This window comes from Manacus vitellinus, unplaced genomic scaffold (assembly GCF_001715985.3).
Source record: "Manacus vitellinus isolate BGI_N305 unplaced genomic scaffold, ASM171598v3 scaffold_44_pilon, whole genome shotgun sequence".
NCBI lineage: Eukaryota > Metazoa > Chordata > Aves > Passeriformes > Pipridae > Manacus > Manacus vitellinus.
The window spans coordinates 4,133,367-4,154,798 of NW_021940565.1; the positions used below are offsets into that span (position 1 = coordinate 4,133,367).

The 21,432-nt window shown below is 52.4% G+C and overlaps 2 protein-coding genes across 6 annotated transcripts in view; one reads left to right on the plus strand and one right to left on the minus strand.

Annotated features, from left to right (window-relative positions):
- The first annotated feature begins 2,315 nt into the window (after positions 1-2,315).
- Positions 2,316-14,548, plus strand: RGS5 (regulator of G protein signaling 5). Its single transcript, XM_008926430.3, has 5 exons — positions 2,316-2,431; positions 7,632-7,742; positions 9,810-9,871; positions 9,984-10,150; positions 10,655-14,548. Exons 1-5 carry the CDS (start codon positions 2,388-2,390, stop codon positions 10,814-10,816), a joined length of 546 nt encoding a protein of 181 aa, XP_008924678.1. The 5' UTR covers positions 2,316-2,387; the 3' UTR covers positions 10,817-14,548.
- A 724-nt stretch (positions 14,549-15,272) lies between these two features.
- Positions 15,273-21,432, minus strand: part of RGS4 (regulator of G protein signaling 4) — a 32,587-nt gene continuing 26,427 nt past the window's right edge. For 4 of the 5 annotated variants that reach the window (XM_018079000.3, XM_008926426.4, XM_008926427.4 and 1 more), the window contains 4 exons: positions 19,586-19,690; positions 18,590-18,651; positions 17,670-17,836; positions 15,273-17,138 (listed from right to left, as the gene is read on the minus strand). In XM_018079000.3, coding sequence (XP_017934489.1) covers positions 16,887-17,138; positions 17,670-17,836; positions 18,590-18,651; positions 19,586-19,680 — 576 coding nt within the window. In that variant the 5' untranslated portion in view covers positions 19,681-19,690 and the 3' untranslated portion in view covers positions 15,273-16,886. The remainder of the gene's footprint in view (positions 17,139-17,669; positions 17,837-18,589; positions 18,652-19,585; positions 19,691-21,432) is intronic. The other variant, XM_025895803.2, reaches the window with a different exon arrangement.

The following is a 21,432-nucleotide window of genomic DNA, read 5'->3' on the forward strand; positions in this document are numbered from 1 at the left end:
CAGGGCATCAATCACTGAACTACGGCAGAGCCACAGGAGCAGGCGATTTGCCCACCTAGGGCTGAAAGAGATAAAGGAGGTAAAAGTCTCTAGGGAACAGACACTTCCTCCATGGTGTCTCACATGGGGGAAGCTCCAGGTTCCTCCAAGCAGCAAGAGGTCTGCAGAAATGGGGCCATGCCCCTGGCATGCCTGGCATGTCTCTCTGCTTTCCAGGGGCTTGTAGCCCTGGCTGGAGCTGGGAAGAGAGCACAGAAGGGTGTTCAGTGTCTCCTGGACAGCATTTACACAAACCTCCTGGTCCCACAGACCCAAGGGATTCCAATGCTGACTTTATTACTGCAGATTAATGAGAAGAAATAACTGCATTCCCAATGGCTCAGCAGCGAGCGTGGGGCTACGGGGGTTTCCCATGTGGTGCCATGGCCCCACTGTCCTTCCCAGTCCCAAGAACTGCTGGCACCTCTCACCCAGCCCACACTGCCACCGGCTCCTCTCTGAGTCAGGGGGTGCCTGGACAGCTGGCAAAGCATCCTACAAACAGCATCATGCTTGAATGGAGATTTTCAAAGCAGCCTCACTGGCACTCAGTGACATCCTAGTGACGTCCCTGCTAGCAAATGTATGGCCCTGACATGCTCTCTGACCCCAGGGTACTGGTACAGCCCAGCACAAGGGCAGAGCTTGCAAGGCTGCATTCCTTTGGAGAGCAGGGGCTGCACCCTAGCTGCTGGGACTTGGGATGACCAGGTGACCTCCAATTCACTGACTGGGTGAGGCACCTCCATGCTAATAAAAGACCCTCCTCCTGATTCCTCTGGGAAAAGCACAGAATGACAGCAGCCTGGGAAGGAGTAAAGGACCTCCATCCTCTGCAGCTGCCACGGTTTCCTTACCCCCTCTGCAAGACACAGGAGAGGCTGGGGAGCACCTCAATGCCAGCAGTGGGAAGAGGCAACCCACCCCAGCGAGACCCCACATCTTGCACCCCGCCTGGGTACATCTGGGGGACTCTAGTCAGCCCAAGCCCAGGCAAACATCATTTGAGCATCTAATCCTCTGAAATTGTAGGCTGTCCTTTTTTTTCATTCAGTTTCCATTACAAACCAGTACAAAGCTTGCCCAAGCTCTCCAGGGAGGCGCAGTTTCCAACAGACATCCACCTTTCACTTACTGCGCTCAGAAGCTGAAATGCAGACAGTGTCTTACTGCGTAGTCCCAGAACAGGTCCAAAATCCAGCTGGAAAATAGAACCAGGCACAGCTCTGACACAGCTCAAAGAACAGGCCTCAGCTTAAATGTAGCCCCAGGCTGGGGGGCAGGTGGGGCTGGTCAGGGCAGTGATGATCGTTAGTGACCCAGGGTGTGGACAGCCAGGTTGGGAGCAAGGTTCCTGTTCCCAGCTCCGAGTGTTAAACAAGGCACTCATGCACCTTTTCATAGTCACGCAGACAGCCAAGGTCAGGGCCAGGCACACAGCAGGTTTTCAGTGCTGGCTGTGGTCACCCTCTTCACTCAAGTGCTGCTAAGCTGTGCTAGGAGTGACTCCATTGCAGCTGCTGGCTGTAGCTCATCCTCCCCCGTGAGGGGGCCAGATCTTTGGCTGTGGGACCCTTTGGAGCCAGGCTGGTCCCTGTGTTTGCCATGAGCTGCCCCTCAGCAGGCAGCCTCACTTGTTGGTGTTGCACCTACACTGTACCTGAGTGGCTGGCTGAGGCTGGGAGAAAAATCACACTGCAGATGCTTTTGGACTCATCAAAGTGTCATTGTTAGATAAAACCAGAACATTTGCTATGATGAAAAGACTTGTTTTTTCAAGCTTACGTGAAAAGGAACTTGTTCTGGCACAAAATTCACTGTTATCCACCAGCCAGTAGCCACTTTTGAAGCTGTGGATGCATTGACATTAGCCACAGCCTTTAAATCAACAGCAAGACTTCTCATAAGAACTTTTTTTTTTTTCCAAAAGTACTGTTTTTCACTGGAAAAAAAACCTCACTTGAATGAAGCATGTCTACCTGGCTCTTCTAAATACTGACCCGGAGCTTGATATGTTGTTAAAAGAAAGGCTGTGGGCTTCCTGAAGCCCCCCAGAGAGCAGCTTGGCCCTTCCAATTTGATTACCTGATCTCACCCCAGAAAGACCACATTTTTTTTTTTCCCCCCCGTGTGAGCTTTGAGAGAAGAAAACAAAATCCAGAAGCTGCTGGGGCCGGGGCCAGCTGCAGCAGGCTGGCCGGCATTGGTTACGGGGCTGGCAGGGGTCCAGCTCCCGGCGCTATATAGGAACGAGAGGGGGGAGCTGGGCTGCAGACGGAGCCACTGCTGCTTGGTTTAGCCATCACTCACACTCTTCTCACGGCTCGAGGAAACTACAGCCTGCCAAGATGTGCAAAGGATTAGCAGCGCTGCCCCACACGTGCCTGGAGAGGTGAGAATGGCCAGGATGCCAGGGGGCTGCCTCCCCGCAGGGTTCTGCCGGGGCAGCTGGAGGCACAGGGGCTCTTCCTTAAGCATGTCCCTGAGATGAACATCTCATATGGGGACTGGGATTATCCAGCTCTGAACTGGGAGGGAAGGGAGGCTTTCTGGGGGTGGCTCAGTGGGTGCTGCAAATGGCTGGGACCCTTAGTGGGACGAGTGGTGATTCAGTTGCAAACTACCCACTCTGACTTGGGAACCTCTCTGCTGGGTGAGTTTGGGCTGCCCCAAACCCACCTCTCTACCCCTGCTGCTCTGAGCAGGAGTGCGTTGTTGTCAGATCTTAATATTTGCAAAACATGGAGGAGGGGAGGAGGAAAAAAGCAGAAAAGAGGTTTTGCCTTTCTGAGGCAAAACCAGCGCTGGCTCACAAGTGCTTTTAAATCCTCTTTAACTGCCTGTGTCTTGCTCTCACACGGATTAGCCAGACCTGGCCCCTCTCCACAAGGCTCAGTTCCATGCAGAGCACCAGCTCTGCCTGGCTTGTGGCACCCATCCTCGTCTTCATGCCTACCCACCTGGGTGCTTTCCTCAAAACCTGCCCCTGATGGTGTTGGTGCTGCCTCCCAGGCTGCTCTCAACCCTCTTTGGAGCCACAGCAAGCTCCAGCCCCCAGCCATTTCCATGGTGATTGGAATCTGGGGTCTCCCTGCGGCATCAGGGCACCCGATGCTTCACCTAAGGAGGAAGCTTGGGAAAAGACTATACATGTGAATCCCCCAATGAGGATTCCCTCATGGCTGCAAATGCCTCCGCACCGGTTTTTGGATGAGAATGAGGGGACATTCACTGTCCTTGGGGGAGCTCCAGAGAAGTCCCAGCTGAAGTTGTGGCACTGGGGTCTGATGCTGCTTGCCCAGAAGCAAGGCAAATTCCCATCACAGGTACAAACAGGAGCATGGGCCTGTGGCAGTTTCTTTGTTGGAAATGTGCCTTTGGGCCATCCTAGTGACTCCACTGCCTGCTCCCCTGCAGCCTCCTGCGCCACAGGCAGACAAGCAGCACTCTTCCAGATGTGGGTGATCCACATGTTTCTGTTCTGCTATCCCCTTTGTTTTCACTCTTCTGATGCTTTCTAATACTAAATTTTCTTAATAAAGATTTTCTCCCCCTGTTGCTATGCTGATGCTTTCACCTGTTGTGCCCTCAAATCCTTGCTCCTGAAGGCAGCTTCACTTACACTTTCATACGCAGAGTCAGGACTGCGTTTGCCCCCTGCGCATCACTTTGCACTGCCCTGTGAGGCATTCTAACAGCTGCTCCACTGCCAGTCTCATGAGATCTTCCCACAGTTCCTCACAATTTGTCCCTGAGTGCCATACCTGGGGAGTGCAATATCTGCTCCTCGGCCACTGACCCCCTTCTCCCCACGTGTGTGATGTTTAACAGCACGGTCCCAGCCTGTGTTCCCATAGCACCATCCCCACAGCTGTGTGCTACCTTTCCCACGCTGTCATCCATGAGATGGCCTTCTCCCCTGCAGCTGCCTGGGGTCTGGAAAGCCCACCCAAAGTCCCCTGAAGACCCAAGGGGCTGGTACCCCCTGACTCCCCACAAAACGTGGTTGCTGGCCTCTTCAGAGAAGGATGATAGGTTGGAAGGAATCTCTTCCTACCGCCAGAGCTGCCTTGACTTCTCTCCAATAGACCATATTTGTCCATGTGTCCACCACAGATCTGACACAGCTGCCACTGACGTGCCCATACAGCATCACACTTGCAGCTTTATGGCTCCTTGAATCCCCTCTGGAGCCTTTTTCCCCTCAAGGGGCATTTCCTCTCACACCTTCCTGCCCTTGGGCACAGCAGCACCTTTATCTTTCAGCTATAGCTTTAACTCCTTTGAGCTTCTATTTTTGTTTTGTTTTTAAAGCTGGAGTCTCTCCTGGCCCTCCGAGCAGCCTTCTTGCTCTTGATGTGTTTGACAGAGCCCATATTTTCTATTAATGCTTCTTGGAAGCTGTTTCTCAGACTTTTTCTTGGCATTCTCCCATCTGTTCTCACACTTAACCTTCCACCGTTTACGGTCCTCTTGCTCTTTCTCACTTGGCCATAGCTGGGTTTTTTTGAAGGATGCCTTTTTGTTTATAACTGCCTTTTTTACCCTGCTGTTAAGCCTTTGCTGAAGCCTTGCTTGAAAGCTTGCAATCCGTCTGCTGGAGGACGCCAGGATGGTGTCTTTAAATAGCCCTTCCCTCCCTCAACCTGCAATCTCTCAGCCCGCTCCAGTCCTTTCACTTCCTTTTAGCAACCTTCCTCACCTCTGCTGCCTCCATGGATTTCATGAAGATCCCACAGCCAGGACTTGCTCCAGTGCAGGGGGGTGGTTTTTTCTGCTGTCCCGACACCAGGACTTGCAGGGCTCCAGTGGGGTGGGCAGCCACTGGTGGTCTATTGACAGCACCATGGGATGGAACAGGATGGATCCATCCGAAGAGTCTCACTGGGAACAGCATGCAGTGGGGCTGCAATATAGGTCTAACACCACTGCACAGCACAGCCTGAGACAAAGAGGCCCCAGGGCTGAGCTTAAATGGAGCCCCATTAATGTGCAGGGTGTGGGGCTCAGCTGGAGCTGCTCAGGGCCATTAGGGCCTGTCAGTGCCCTTTGAGCCTGACAGATGTTGCCCATAAGTCACTGTCAGAGGATGGGAATCAGAGAGAAGGACTTTGAACCAGCTCTGAGCATTATCCAGGAGAGTACTTGCTGCTGTGTGAAACTGCCATCAGTAGCATCCCAAACACCTTGTGCATGTGTTGGCTCATCTACACCAGAGCAGGGGGGTCCCCGGGTCATGTTCAAACAGCAACAGACTACTGGTCCTGTCCTCCCAGCTCCTTAGGTCACCATGGGCTAGATTTGGCTGTTGGTGCCCCTGCTCCCAGCACAGCTCGTGTTATCTCCCTGCCTACATGGTACCTCCTGCATCCACCGTCCTTGCTTCAGAGGTGGGCAACTTCCCCCTGCTCCTGCCAGATGAGCCTCTCATGATAGGGCACATGGTCCAGTTTCCTGGAAGGGACTGTCCCTGGTGCACAGCACCCAGCACTGGCAGTGGGTTGGCCATGGCAACATCCACAGCTTTACCCTCCCTAGTGTTGGGCTGTGGCAGGGAGGGGCACATGGTGGCAGCCAGCATTTCTGCTCAGCCCCTCTTTGAGAGATTCTCCCTGAACTCATGTGTCCCCTTCCCTGCAGGGACCTGAAGCCACCAGCACAGATGTTTGGGAAAGCAGATCCAAGGGAGAGGCTGTTCTGCCCCAACAGCTTTCCTGGGGCACTCTCTGCACCCACCCATTGCTTTGGTGCTAATGGGGCTGCAGCTCCTTGTCTGCTTCACCTGCTCCCCATCACTGCAGCTGTGCCATCCTCTTTGGTCAGGGCCATGCCATGGGTGTCCCAGCTGTGATGGCCAGGAGGGTGCCTGAGGCTTGCAGGAGAGACAGTCTCAGGCACTGGACATCAGGAGCCAGCTCCAAGCATTTATCTGCATTTTATTTATTTATCAGAGGGAGCAGGACAAACGGTACGCGGCAGCATCCCTGTCCCAGACACCTCAGTGTGGGAGCATGGCGACCTCATCACCTTTTGCCTGAGGTTCTGCTCTTTCCAAGATTCAAGTTTTCTCAGAAGCACTAGCAGTGGGAACTGCTAGTCCCTGTAGCTGCTGACATTTTCCATGAAAACAGTTGGGTTTCTGGGTGCGTGATGCCCTGTGCCGTACACCCACGGCGGGTGGTCCGTGCAGCCCCAAGCTGGGCTACTCACTCTGGCTGGGCCTGCTTTGAGCTTTCATGCAAGGGTGGCTGTTTAGAGGCAGATTTCTTCACAGAAGTTGGGGGCAGCTGGCAGGGAGCAGAGCAGACGCCCCTGCTCCAGGTCTCAAAAAGTCACCCATGGGGACTGGCGAGTGGAAACCAAAACACAGAGAGAGTTTTACAGGGAGGGAAAAAAATTAAAGGAATTGCAATAAAACAGCAGACATAGCAAGGGAGTGATCATCCACAGAGGGCTTGTGAAAATAAACAGCAGAGAGGAAAATTGTAGGGAGCCCTGAAGCCAGGGACCTACAGCCTGGCTTTGCCAGCCATGCCAAAAGCTCAGCCCAGCCAGCCTGTGAGGAGCAGTGTGCCCCCTTGCTCTCCTTCACCTCCTCTACCAGGAAGATGACCTGGAAGCCACCAAATGTTGCTGTGTCAGGGAAGAGTCCTGCCCTGCAAAGATGGGGCTTGGGGTATCTGTTTTCACCCCTTTATTTCTTCGCCCTTATACAGCACACCTCAGTGTTCCCTGCAAAAGCTCAGCTTGCTTTTGCTACCATCGCTGAGCTGCAGCAGAGAGGAGCCTTGTCTGCAGTTTTAGATGCTCAGGACCTCATTGCAAATTGTATTGCACAAAAGGGAATGTTTCGGGAGACATCTGGGCCTGCTGTCAAGCCCCAGGACCCCTCTTGTTTCTGCTTCTTCCAAACAGAGGTCTAGGGCATGGCCTTGGGGCAACGGGGAACTGGCACGAAGCTTTTGGCAGTCAGAGTATTTCAACTCCTGACAAAACTGTTCTTCCCCCTCTGCCCCAGGGAAGGCAGCACTCAGGAGGTGTCTATTTGCGGTGTCTATTTCCCATTGCAGATATAAAGCTTACTTATTACCCTATATATATATATCTCTGAGGGTGTCCTGCTCTGAATGCCATCGGCAGTGCAGGGCTGGCAGGCACAGGGTGGGACAGGGCTCGGTGGGGCAGGCACTGCCGTGCAGCCCAGCACGGCACCCGCACAGCCTCCTCTCCAGGGACAGCTCCTTCACCTCCTCACCAGCACTTCTTCAGGCTCATCACTATAGAGACTGAGTGCTGCACACACGGCCCTAATTCACCATCAGAGCAGCCCGCCAGCTCTGCTGATACAATTATCCCAGCCACAGATGGGGATAGAGTGAAGAGATCAAGATCAAGAGCTGCCGCTAATGCGGAGCGCCCGGTTTGAACAGCACCAGCCAGGCGCAGCCTTTACAACATGAGGGTACATTTGTTCATCTGTAAGTAATTACAGAGCTTTGTACTTCACCAGGGGCTGTGCAGGGCAGGGATTGTGACTGTCCGCATTGCCCCGTTCCTCTGCCTGACCTGCCTCTGCTCCTCCCCTCCTGCAGGGCCAAGGAGATCAAGACGAAGCTGGGCACACTGATCCAGAAGCACGACTCAGCCATTGACTTCATCATCCCCTACCCTGAGAAGCCAGAGAAGCCGCCCAAGGCCCAGAAGTGAGTACTGCACTGGGGTGGGCTGTGCTGGCACCTGTGCCCAGCCAGTGGGGTGGTTATGAGCCCTTTTGGGGTGCAGAGGAGCTGAAGCCCTGCTGGGGGGGTGCACAGGAGGCTCTACATGGCAGGCAGCTTCGTGGCCTGACTGCTAAGTGCAGGCTCAGGAAGTTATGTCAGGGCAGCATGAGACATGTCAGGCAATACAGCTCTATGGAAACTAGATTTCCCATGGAAACTCAATTTATTTTTTATGAGATTTCCTGTTATTGGATAAAGGTTTTTCCCAGAGGCATGTGGCACTTGGACTTCTCTGAGTCACCTGCCTCAGCCCAGAGGTGCCAGCCTTCACGGCCATCTGGCTTTGGGATGGTAGCATGTCCCTGAGCTGGCTGTGTGACCGTATGGTGTGATGCCTGGCTCTGGGCAGCTCTGGGATGATGGCACCTCCTCACCTTATTGCCTTTGTCCTGAGCCACTGCTCTCTGGCACTGAGCTGGTGTATAATATTGGCTCTGCTTTATCAGCACTACTTAAAGCACATGAAACATTAGTTATTTTGCCTGCTAATCCAGGCTGTGGTGGGTGATATGGAGGGGGAGGCTTTCTGGCAGGGTGCCTGCTCACCACAGTGCTGCCTGGCAAGAGCTGCCCAGATCAAGCAGGGCAGACAGAGCTGCCATGCCCCAGATGCCTCTGTGACCGAGACACATTTGTCCCCATTAGCTGTCCCCTCAGAAAGCCAGAGAACATCCTCTCTCCCCAGTGCCTGGAGGAGTTGTTTTCTCTGCACTGCAATGTTGTGCAGCCTCGTCATTGCTCACCTGTCAGAATCTCGCTTGCTGTTAATATCATCCCTAGGACATTCAGACAATGGAAATGTGAATTTGGTAGTTTCCAGGAAATCTGGATTGTGTTGGGTTACTGCAGCGATGCTTCACCTCATGGGGGTGAGAAGTCACCTGGCAGGAACAGGGAGAGTTTTTGATCCTTGATAGAAGTGCAAATGCAATTTGAGGTCCAGGAAGTGAACAATCAGAACCCCCTGTCGTGGTCCTTACTGCTGCAGTCTGATGACAAGTGAGGCCAAGTACCCACCCTGAGCAAGCTTTGCTTTCCTGCTGTTCCCCTCTCTGTGCTGGAGCCACATGGGCAGCACGGCTGGGCAGCAGCACCTGCACTTCCCCCAGACCCACCACTGAAGCATCAGGCTGTCCTGCCCACACTCCTTGGGATGCTCCGCTCACCCAGGGGGTTTCAGCCCCAACACGTGGCTCCTGTGGCAGCAAAACAAGTTGCACAGGGGCTTCCCTCACCTTCCAGTCAACACCAGGCATTGCCCTGGTGGGTCACAGGGCAGGAACTGTGAGCCCAAGGCAGCTTGGCCAAACTCCTTGGAGCTTAACTAAAACAACAGGAAAAAGCCACAGTCAACCACCCCCCCCAACTCTTTAGTCACATTGAAAAATATAGCAAAAAAAAAAAAAGAGGAAAAACCTCGCAGCTGGAAAACACTGGAGGTTTCCACTGGGAAGGGTGCCGAGGCCATTGTCCTGCCTTGCCTTAGGGCGTGGGAACAGGGCAGGCGGGCTGTGGGAGTGGAGGGCGCTGACCCCAGCCCCAGTAGCACAGGGCCGAATGACCAAGCCCCTGCCAGCAGGGAGCATCCTTCCCCACCCCAGCAGGAAAACACAGAGATGCATCCCAGCTGCCTGCAGAGCTCCTGCTCTGCCATCCCACGCACAGGCAGTGAGGTAAGGAGGAGACCTGTGGCTGCAGAGGGGACCCATTTTGCAGGTCAGCCACATCTCTGGTCAAAAATGGGGGATTTCGCCTGCCCAGCCCCATCCTCACCTTCCCTGGCACTCGGCTCTCCCCAGGAGGAGGGTACTCGTGCTGCAATGCAGCAGCATCACCATTTCATCCTCAGACCATCACCTTCGCTCTGCAAGTTCCTGCAGATTGTTATCCAGTTCTCCACATGTTTAAAGGAATTATTTAAAAACCTGGAGCCCAGACTGGGGCTGTGGGGTAAGCATAGACCACCTGGGCTTTCTTTACTCTCTTCAGGCCATCACCAGAGGAGGCTCTGCAGTGGCGTGATTCCTTGGAAAAGCTCCTGCAAAACCCCTGTAAGTTCACATCCCCCTGTGGTCAGTCACCTCCCCTCTCTCCACATCCCCTGCTGTTGCTTGCCCCCCCCTGGCACTGCCAGTGCTCAGCAAGGGCTCGGCCCTCCCACAGATGGGCTCTCCAGCTTCCTCACCTTCCTGCGCTCCGAGTTCAGCGAGGAAAATGCCGAGTTTTGGGTGGCCTGTGAGGACTACAAGAAAACCAAGTCCCCTGTGAAGATGGCAGAGAAGGCCAGGAAGATCTATGAGGAGTTCATCCAGACCGAGGCACCCAAAGAGGTCAGTGGCCATGGGGCAGGAGATGGTACTGGGAGGGGTGAGGCTGCTGTGCTGTTGGTCCCCTTCCCATAGGAGAGTGATGGCTGCAGGGCACCTTATGCCATGGCTGAGGGGCTCAGAGGGCTGTACTTCTGGCAAGGGGCAGGCCCATCCCCATGTGCTGCATTCCCACCCTTCACAGCCCTGGTGCCCCTGTTTTCATGCTCAGCCTCTGCTTGGCTGTCTCCTGCCATGGGCACCTTCAACACACGCCTGTCCCCCTTTTCCCCACAGAGGGCTGACATTAATTGTAAGGGATGGCAATGTACAGTAATCCTCCTCCACAAGTTAGCTTTGCTGCAGGACAGACCTCATCCTTATAGCTTTGCCACTAATAATTCCTCCAGAGAAAAGAACTTGCTTCAGTCTCTCCCCACACCCTTTGGGGCAGAGCAGGTGAGGGGAGATGCCATCACCCACCCCTCTAAAGGCAAGGTCCCCATCCCTCTTACACTCCCATCACAGGTGAACATCGACCACTTCACCAAGGCTGTGACCATGAAGAACCTGGTGGAGCCGTCACCAACCAGCTTTGACATGGCCCAGAAGAGGATCTTTGCCCTGATGGAGAAAGACTCCCTGCCGAGATTTGTGCGGTCGGAGTTTTATCAGGAGTTAATCAAGTAGCAATGTGGCAGGGCTGTGCAAGGCATTCCCACTGCTTCTATCTAAACACCCGCCCCTTCTCCTGCAGCTGCTTTGCTTTCTTCATACCACCCTAGAAGAGCACCCAGGGATGTTGCTAAACATCTCTCCTCGTGCTTTGGATTGTCAGATGTCCTGGTGTTTCCTCTCTTCCCATCTCTTTCCTCTCCCACAAAAGACCAATTGCAGAAATTCCCTGGAGTTGGGACCCAGAAGGGTGGCAGAGCAGCCCCAGGTCCACAGTGACCGGGAGCCACTTGGGCAGCTGGCACATCTCTGGCGCTGCAGAGCTTGGCATTAGCTGGAGGCTCTGGGGTACCAATGCTGCCTTCTTAGGACTCCTTAGGACATGACAATTTTTCTCACAGTTTTGCCCGTATCACTCATTTGGCCCAGGCTCGCTCCCTCCTGCCAACTTCCGAGGGTGCTGCTGAGACTGCTCAGGTACCCTACAGGTTCTTCCCTCCCTGGCCAAGGTGCAGGGTGAGATGTGTCCACTGCCTGATTGGCATCATCTTGTCTTCAGAAAGCAGCCAACCAGCAGGCACAGTGACAGCCGTGCAGGGATGGAGGCAAAGCAGGGACAGTGTGACAGCCATACAGCAGGGATGGCAGGAATGGCAGTGATGGCTGTATGGCAGAACCAGGAGCCCCAGAGTGTACCTGGCAGGCACGAGGGGTGAGCAGAGCGAGGCTGCAGCACCGCTTCCCCAACAGCTCTGCTCGGAGTCAGTGCTGAGACAGCCTGTTTGCTCCACACTGAAGACAGTAAAGAGGGTAAAACAAGACCTGTTTGTCCAAAACACCAGGACTGTTTAGCAACCCAGAACTCTCGCTCTCTCCAACCTTTGCACCATGTCCTGAGCTCTCAGACCACAGCCCGTGCCATGTCCCAGTGCCAGTGCAGAGCCCTCACAGGGCTGGTGTCTGTGGCGTGCTGGGATGGCAGCTCTGGGGGTTGCTGCAGGGGTTTCTTGCTCCAGTCGCTTCTGTCTGCAGTAGGCATGCCAAAGTGATACTTCTGCACAAACCCAACCGAGGGGCATTGATCAGAGGAGGGAGGAAAGTCATGCTGGGGAGAAAAAAAGCTGCAATTGCAGCTGTTCAGATCCAGTTTGAAAAATCCAAACCAAACCCAAAAACCAAACCAAATTAAAAACCGTCATTGGAAACATGAAAAATAAACCCCTAGATTCTTGAACAGATGCAAACTGCTGAGTTTGTGTAGCCTACATCTCTCTCTCCTGTCTCCTCCCATCTGCCAAGGATGTGTGATTCCATAGGCTGTTTCTAAAAAGACCAGCTCTTTTCTGATTCAAAGCCAGCCCACTGCTAACAGAATAAATCACACCTGAGGATGGGGCAAGGGCATACATGAAAAGCAGCTGGGATCTTATTTCAGCCTCGAGGCAAATGCAATGAACCACTGCTCCATAGGGCCTCAGTTTCATCCCCGTGATGGTTTCCTGGTGCAGCATCCACAGGTCATGGCTTGCAAGGAGCTGCTTCAGCCAGCAACCTGACAGACACCAGCAAAATAACCCATGTCCGTGCTGCCTCCAGGCATCCCAGACCAGCCCCCTTCCCTGGGCTGCTCAGCCTCACTGCAAGTCATGGGACTCCATGCAAAATGCAGTAACATAAACAACGGATTTGCCAGCCTCTTCAAGACTCTCAAAATCTGATCAAAACCCCACCAGCCCCAAATATTTACATGTTGTCACTATGGTGATGAAGAAAAATACATCCCGAGCTGCAGGAAGTGGGCTATGTTTTCCAGGCAGGAGTGGGGAGGCAGGGAAAGGATGGAGGCAGTCACAAATGTGACTTTTTTTTTAAACACTGGAGCAAAAGGTCTGGGAAAGTTGGTGCTGGAGCAGCAGGGGTGAATGCAGGGGGTGGCTTGGGTGCCCCCAAAGAGCCCAAGGGAGCCCATGAGCAGCAGGAGGGTCCCACCGAAAGGGCGCAGGATCCCCCAGCAGTGCCCACTGCTCAGAGCTGGGGAGGCAGGAGCAGGGCTGGGCATGGGATGGGGAGCTTAGCCAGCTCCTCTGCTGCTGCATGGTGCTCCCACCACCTCTGCCTGCCTGTGCTCCCTGCACTCTCCCAACGTCTCCATGAACTGGTGTCAATGCAAGCGGGTTCAGCACGTTCAAGCTCCTTATTTACAGTGTGACTCAGAAATGCAAAACCGAACAGGCTTCCCTGCAGAAAGACCTAGATCTTTCATTTCTACTTAATCCTTTGGCAGCTATTTCCAGATTCCCTCACATGTTTCAGAGTTAAATGCCACCACCAACGCCATAAGGTCGGGATGCTGCTGGAGGCTATCTTGCTATGCACCATCAGAATCTGAGACGTCAGTAGCTACAACAGCTACAGTAGCGTGGGGTAGGGAGAAGGTGTTTAGGTATGCATGTGCTGAAAAGAAAGGCGGAGGCTGGATTCAGGAGAGATAAAACTGGAAATCCCTCCCCAGCTCAATTTCTGCTAAAATGCTGGAAGTCTACTTTGAGCGCTGCCAGTGATCTACTGGGCAGCCATAAAATGTGGCCCCTGAAGCATCTTGGAGCTCTTGGGAAGTTGTGTTTGTGTAGAAGGGTCATTTGGCTAATTATATGAGTAGGCTCTCCCAGAAAGGTGGCAATGCCTGTACCCAGCCCATGGCCCAGCTTTCCACAGGCCCAGAGGTATTTACTGTCGGGCTGACACCAACCATCATATTTCTGGTAGGAAATACTTCATGTATTTTATCACTCTTGCTCTCTTGAAATACAGCATATATGGCACTATACACACAACATGTACATCTGTATTCCTATAGTCTTATATAAGTATAAACACACACACATATACATACATACTCGTAACATGGGCATCTGGATCCCCTGTGAGTCAGAGAGCCAAAAAGCAGAGTTTCTGGATATTGTGCTTGGGGTCCATCACAGAGATGCATGGGTTTAGCATGGTCCCAGACCCTCTCAAAGGAAACCTTGGCCATCTGCCCAAGTGAACATGATGGTACATCTTCCAAAACATCCTCTGGGATCACCCTGTGCCCACAGCCCTGGTCCATCCTGGCGCCTGAGCTGGTGCAGGAGGCACGTTTCGTGCTCTCCGAGGTACCCCAACCTCTGCTGTGGGGCACAGCCAGGGTCCTTGGGCACCAGGCACTGCCTCCACACCTCCCTGGCGCCCACTCTGTGCCACAGGGACATGTGGAAAAGGGCTCTCTGCAGCTGCATCCCTCAGATTAACGCCAAGGATGGCTTGATGTGTGTTTTATGGTGACTTCAGTGACGAGGAGCCTTGCACCTCACCAGCCATGATGTGAACCATGGAGAGACCAGCTATTGCCCCATGTGCTGAGGCAGGGCTCTGCCTCAGCTGCCCAGTCCCAGTCTTGGGGACTGCCAAAGCCTCTGACACAGTGGCAGCCACAGGGCTGAGGGTGTCCCGGGGCTCATCCAGGCTCCGCCCAGCCCTTGGTCACTCCCTGGAGGGTGCTGTGTTCTGTGGCCAAGGTTAGGAGCGAAGAACAGCTCCTCACATCTGCAAGGTTTTTGGTCTGAAATTTTCTGTGTGATTTCCACTAGAGATCTTCATGTGGGGAAGATGTGAGGTGCTGGTGTGCAGAGGAACTGGTTGTGTTAACCCATATTCTTGTACCACTCAGTAATCCACACATAAACATGTATTTCTGCTACTAACTCAGTGGACTGTTCATTTTGTCTATTTGCACTGAAGGTGCAGTGTTTCCTTACCCGGTACAGGGCGCTCCCAAAACTTGTGCTCAAAAGGTCCTGGCAAGACCAAAGGCCTCTGAGAGCTTCTGCTGCAGTGATGTAGTGACTGAAAGTAAGCTGAAAAGGGAATAAAAGTATCGCCCCAGGAGGCTGATCCAGCAGAAACTCCCCAGGGCCAGGGCAGCTCAGGCACTCCCAGCCCCACTGTGTGGGTGCTGCCTTGGGCTTTGGCTTGCAGGGTCAGCTCACACACCAGTAGCAGCAGCTGTGGTGACACAGGGGCTGAGCAAAGGCCAGCCCTGCTCCCCCCACTGTGTTTTGGCCCAGGAACAGGTTCAGCTCTGAACTAAAACCTGTTACCCTCTGGAGCTCTGGTGGGAAAGCATCTGCAGCAAGGAGGTACTCCTTGATGTTCCCCCCTCCAAAGCTGTTAAGGGGTGCCTCACACTCACCCCAGACCCTTGGCAAGGATGGGTGGTCCCTGTGCTGAGCTGATGGTCAGGAACAGCACGGATCCCTAAAGGCCTGACATCCCCCAGGCTCATGGTGCTGAGGGTGTCTGGAGGACATAATGGGTATTTCATCAGCTGTGACTTAATCTATGAGTGAAGCCACTTTTAAAATGACTCTTTAGAGCAACCTTGGCCAATGAATTGGATCTTCATGCGTTTTCTTTGGTTCACACAATGGCATTTTAGAAGGGACTAACGCAAACATTTTTATTTAGAATGTATTCATCATTATTTAAATATCAATACAGTTTTTGCAATAGTTATCAAGAGTTCCCAGTACCAAGGGAAAATAAAACATAGCCACATGCTTGGCTACGTTCAGCATTTTAGCAAGCCTCTCCATCTTTTAGCTGAACATGCAGGGCAATACGTGTTAGTACATTGAATAAATACAAAATAAAGCAAATGTTAAAAAAGGCGTTTGTCTATGGGCCTGGAGAACCACATCCTCCTCCTGCCATGCCAAAACCTTGGTGTGAGAACTGTTGTCTGGACTGGGATGCAGAGTGTGGAATACACAGTTGCCAGAGCAGCGATACTTAATTAAGGAGAGACCAAGGGCTAGGGGACAGTGAGATACCTGGTGCTGCAGCCCAAGGCAGCAAGTCCTGCAGCTGCTTCTTGTGCTTCCAACTGCAGGTCAGTGCCAGTCCCAAAGCCCACAGCGAAGGCCGTGTCTAACCACAGCAATTAAAAAGTAAGATGCCTTCTGGCAAAGCCCAGCAGCAGTACTGAGATAGACACATTCCTCCTATCATCTTCAGGAAAAGTGAGCCATGCTACTACTGAAATGCAAACTCACGTAAATATCACTATAAAACCCCTCAATGTTTTCAAGTACTCCCAAGCAGGGCCTTTCCTCCCCAGCTGTTGTGGTCCTATTCCATCACAAACTGCTCCTTTCAAGCCAGGACAGGTAAACCTGAATCCAAATGGCACTCCCAGAGTCAGGAGTATACATCTATCAGTGTGGGAGAGAAGGAACATGTTTCTCTTCTGCTCAGCTAAATTATTTAATCTGGGAGCATGAAGGTCACAATTAATAATATATGAAATAATGAACCTCCACCAAAATAACAGCTCTGTAGCTCTAGGAAAGATCCTTGCCCAGCATAAACCTGAAGCTACAGAGGGAGCAGCAGCCAGAGGGAAGAGCTTCCCTGTGATGGTGGCTGTGATGGTTGAGGGAGGCTGTTTGAGAAGTTTTGGTCTCCCTTTGAGAACAAGCAGGAGCTCTTCCTATGCCTGATTCCTGCAATGCAGCACAGCCTGAGCTCTGAGCAAACACTTCTGACAGCCTAGACACATTTGGGAGTTATGTGAACAGCTAAGGACCAGAGCAAGTCCTTTTCACCTAAGCTTTTGTGGATTAGAAAGGGGAGATCACAGTCCTCGACGCTTCCCTGGGCTTCCTCTCTGCCCTGCTCCTTGCTGGGTGTCACGGGGTGACACCGCAAGCCTGGTCCCTCGGCGGGCAGTGCCGGGGCTGGGCAGGAGCTCCCAGCACCCGCCTGGGCTCGCAGGGCTCGCCAGACCCACAGCGGGCACGCCGTGGGTGCACCCAGCCTTCCTGTCAGACACAGACCCCAGCACTCCACACCAGCCGAGTCAGAGGAGGGTTTGCGACACAAACTGAGCCTGGATTGGGTTACAAATGCTGGCTGTTGCATGACATGGGATACAACTGGGACATTAGACAGCTATTGGAGACAGCTCTGTTGCTTCATGCCAATGAATGCTTTTGCTGCCGTATATTCTTGCGAGAGCCCAGCCCGCCCCTGCCTTGCTGCAGGTTCAGGCACACTGGGAGATGATGTTAGAGTTGCAGTCTAAGGAGTGAGTATGGTTTCTCTTGCAGTTTTCGGGCCCACAGCCAGCCCCAGGTGGGCTGACCAAGTCCAGGTAGTAAGGGGACTTGAGGAAACGGCGGTAAGAATCCTTTTCCATGAGGGTGAATATTTTTCTCTGAGCCTCATCAAAGCAGGACAGTGTAGGCTCCAGCATATTGTGGCTTGTCTTCTCCCGTGTGCATGAATCCAAGTTCACCTGTGGGCCAAAGGGACAGTGTAAGTAGAACCCGTCCCAGAAGCGGCTGGCACAGGAAAGGGAAAATCCAAGTTTCTCTCCACCAAGTGTGGTTGATGAGCTGTTGTCTGAAATGGCTGTTTGACACCCTTTGACACCCTTTGCCTCGGCAGAATCTGTGCAGCTGGATACCAATGCATCCCTGCTGCCAGGAGAACTGTTTGGGAGACTGACACACATCCCTCTGGGATGCAGCCAGCCAGGAAACTCGAACTGCATGGGAGCAGCTGGAACACTAGGAATCATAGTCCTCTTGGGCTTCTCGCATTTGAGTGTGCACATGGAATGGCCATGTGGTTGTAACTAAACACACTTTCTCTCTATCCAAGTTTAACATAAAAGCAATAAAAATGACACCATTTCCTTGCTAACAGGCAGAGAAGCAGAACCCTTCCTCTCTTGTGAAACTATCGATCTCTACATACCAGTACTGCTGGCCTGGTTCAGAATTGAGGGTGATACCTTTGCCCAAGAAATGTTCTGTGCACGTACCTCTTTTGTGGCCTGCACTGAGATGAACTCATCATAGATCTTTCTGGCCTTGGGGCTGAGCTTGGCTGGTGACTTGGTTTTCTTGTAGTCCTCACAACTGACCCAGAACTCGATGTTTTCCTCGCTGTACTCAGATTTGAGAAACGCACGGAAAGCAGCCAGTCCTCCTATGGGTTGTTTAGAGGAAAACCAGTTCAGGTAAGAGTGTTGGTTCCTGGACAGTCATACCCACAAACCCCAGAAAACAGTGATTCTGGGTTCTCCTTGCCAGAGCTGAATGAGGAGCTCCCCTGGGTCCAGCAGCGGGGACAGCTCCTGCCTCCATGGCAGTGACTCGTGTGTGATGTGGGAGGCTGGAATTGAGAGTCCCCTGGGGATGTCACTTGTGGGGCCTCAGCTGCCTGCTCCCCCACTGTGAACTTCAGTGTCTCAGCCAGGAGAAGACAAGCAATTCTTGTGTTCCCATGAGGCCCCGAGGAGACAGACAACACACTCCACAAGGTCTCAGGCCATGGGAACCATGAGAAGGAAACCTCAAGGACATCAGTGAAGCCTGGAACTGCTGGGAAGACAAAGTCTCCCAGGGACTCAGCTGCAAACAATGTCTCCACTTTTTCATTCTTGTTTAGCCCATCAGAAACTGTGTCCCCCAGGGTTGCCCTCCCCTTACACACGGACTATGCCAGTTGCCTTCAAAAATGGGACAGATCAGCAGTAGGTCAAAGCCACACACGATTCGTTGGGATTGACCCTTGCCTTGGATCTGAGCAAGAAGACCCTTCATCACCCCTTCCAGAGGTTTGTGTGGCCAAAGGAGATCTTGTGTGCTCCTAAGAGGCATAAGGTAACATCCCATGTCCCCTCCCACGACTGCTCACAGCACACACACTGCAGGCAGCATAAGGGCCCTCTTTACTTACTCTCATGATGGATCAAGTTTTCCAAAGAGTCTGCCCATTTTCTGACTTCCTCTTGGCTAAGCCTAAAAGGAGACAAAGGGAGAAACACAGGGAAGAGTTGAGGGGAGTACTGAAGGGACAAATTTGGTTTTTTGCTCAGTACCATTAGAAAATATTTTTCCCTGATTGTCGTAAGAGCATACACTAGAGACCAAGAATAAAATGCCTGCCTGCTTTACAGATACCCCTGGGGATCCCAGATCTAATCTACAGAAATTTTGGGTTGCAATTCCTATCACCAGCCACGGGCTGGAATTTTCCTGGAAAAATTGTTATGGAATTTATGTTTATTTTGTGAGAGGCTGCATCTCTTGCTGGAGCACAGACCTGGAATCACTCTTACAGGTCATATCAGTGAACTCCAAAGAGCTGATTTCTCTAATATGTCAGGTGAACAGTAGTTATGTGTAAGAGAGAGGAATGTGGGAACTAGAAACATATGGAGAATGTGTGAACACATCCTGCATTCCTTCCACCTGCCATACTAAAACATCTAGGGCTCATCTATTCCAGGAGCCTTTGGAGTCCTCTTTGGAGAGCACCATCACCTTGCACCAGTGATACCCTGGCAGGCTGCTCACTCTGTTTTGTGTGTCAGCACCTCTCTGCAGTTGTGTGGACCATTGCACAAATCCAGCTCCAAGAGACAATGATGCTGATTCTGCAGTGTGTCCAGTCACATTGGGTCTGGGATGGCATTGTTCCCCTGCCCAGGAGATGGCACACGCCTTCCCACATGCACATAGATATTGAATCATAGAAGTGTTGGCAGAAAGGGATCTCTAGTTCAACCTTCTTCATGAAAAGGGACTGTCAACACTTGAGGACTCTTGCCACACTAGATTCAAACACAGGCATTCAGGAGGAACTAGGAAGCAGCAGCAGAAACACTAATGGAGTCCAGCTTGATGAGGCAGTGAACAACATGCTTAGCTACATGACACCACCTGCTCTTACCTCTGGCTTGAAGATATCTTCTCCTTCTTGCCCTGGGAAGAGCTGTAGTCACAGGAGTCTGACTTCTGCAGCAAGAAACCCAGACGGTGCTTCATGTCTTTGGCACTGGAAGAAACAAATCAAGGAGATGAAGGTAATGCATTACACTCCCTCTGCAGTCTCCTCACTGAACAAGCTCCCTCAGCATTACTCAGTGACACCAATGCAGGTCATTGCTGGTGACTCCACTGCTGACTTTACACTCCTCAGATAATGCACATTTCTGTTTCTAGACAAATACAGCAATGTCAAAGTAGTAATTTTTCATATTCAACAGCACCATTTTCTTGCTGAGAAGGTCATCAGCCTGGAGGCAGGGCTGCCAAAGGGGGAGAAGCTGTTGTTTTCCTACTGTTTCCAGTTAAAATATTGTGATAGAAAGGCATCCCCACGCTGTGTGTGTCACTTCTCCTTGAACTGATTTGCCCAACTACCAATGACTGCTTCTTATAGCTTTACTAATCCTTTCCTGCTGCCCTTGCCATCTCCCCACCTCATCACCCAGCTACAGGAACAGCAGGGCCATGCCAGGCCACCCCACCAAGAGGCTGCCCATGACAGAGAGGGAAGGCAAGAAGCCAAGGGCTTGGAGAAGGATTGTGGGGTGAGATCAGGGGATGAGCCAAAAGTTTCACCATGACCAGCCCACACTGACTACAAGAAGGACTCTCTTGCTCCTCTGCAAGAAGGAGAGCAAGCTCCTCTGAGGACACATTGTTAATTTTGTTCTGCCTTCAAGCGTGTTCAGGACAATCTCCTGACAGCAGCATCTAGATAAGCAGCTGGTATTGGCCTTGGCATCTCTCTGGGTTTCCTTCCAGTTTAAGAATGAGGGGTGGGTAAATCAGTCCTGCTTGCTCAGCCGTGCAAGCCCTGGCCTGTCACAGGGTGCAATGATAGCATAAGCAGGAAATTCTTCTCCTGCTTATCAGATCTGAGCCTGAAAAAAAGCAAGAGGCTGTGCCACAGGACTGAGCTCTGGTAGCTGCTCAGCCTCTCAGCACTGCTCTCTGCCCCAGCAGCAGCACCCTGTTAGCCATCCTGGCCAAATCTTATCTCACTGCTTGCTCAAATCCAGCCCTCTGGTGAAAGCAAAGGAAACTCACAGCTGCTTTAGAGCAGGGTGCATGTGGCCAGGACCAACATTCAGGCTCTACCCAGACAGACATGGGGACTCTGTGCTGCCAGGATCAGGCTGCCTGGCGCTGTCATGCTCTTTGTCCCAGGGGAAGGAGACCACTCAGGTCTGCAAGAAGGCAGGAGCAGGAGGAAACAAGACACTCTTGCTTGTTTGGAGTCCCGCAGCCTTCTGGGAGAGAGGGGTTTTTTTTAGGAATCCTGGACAGAGGTGCTTAAAAGATGCAAACTAATTTTCTTTGCATTTTTTCAATTTTTTTTTTTTTTCATCTCCATCAAATGTTCCTGCAAATTGGAGTGGAGGGTGTCAATATTTTTCCCTTGCGTTTTCAGCACTTGTTTTCAAATCCAATCATGAACAGGGAGCTTTTTCCCCCCATATGGGAACCAGCTGAGTCTCTGTTTGCATTTTCCCAATCCATTGCACAGCTGCTGGGAAGCAGTCTCAGGAGCGCTGCTGAGGGCACGAGTGGGTAGAAAAGCAGTGCTGCACCAGAGACCTGTCCAAGTTTGCATGGGCTTGGTGAGCAGGGAGTATTGTGCCACCCTGCTGGGGATCTCCAGGGCCCACAGCACCTGAAAAGGAGTAACACCCCTCCAGGAGGGGTCGTGGCCACCTTGCAGGCACAGAGTCCCCTCACACTGGGCTGTGGGGCAGCCCACACAGCCGA

Bases quoted from the DNA above. Each gene is read 5' to 3' on its own strand.
- RGS5 (XM_008926430.3), top strand. From the start codon at position 2,388: ATGTGCAAAGGATTAGCAGCGCTGCCCCACACGTGCCTGGAGAG. The intron at 2,432-7,631 runs GTGAGAATGGCC...CCCCTCCTGCAG, and splicing joins CCCCACACGTGCCTGGAGAG to GGCCAAGGAGATCAAGACGA. The intron at 9,872-9,983 runs GTAAGTTCACAT...GCCCTCCCACAG, and splicing joins AAAGCTCCTGCAAAACCCCT to ATGGGCTCTCCAGCTTCCTC.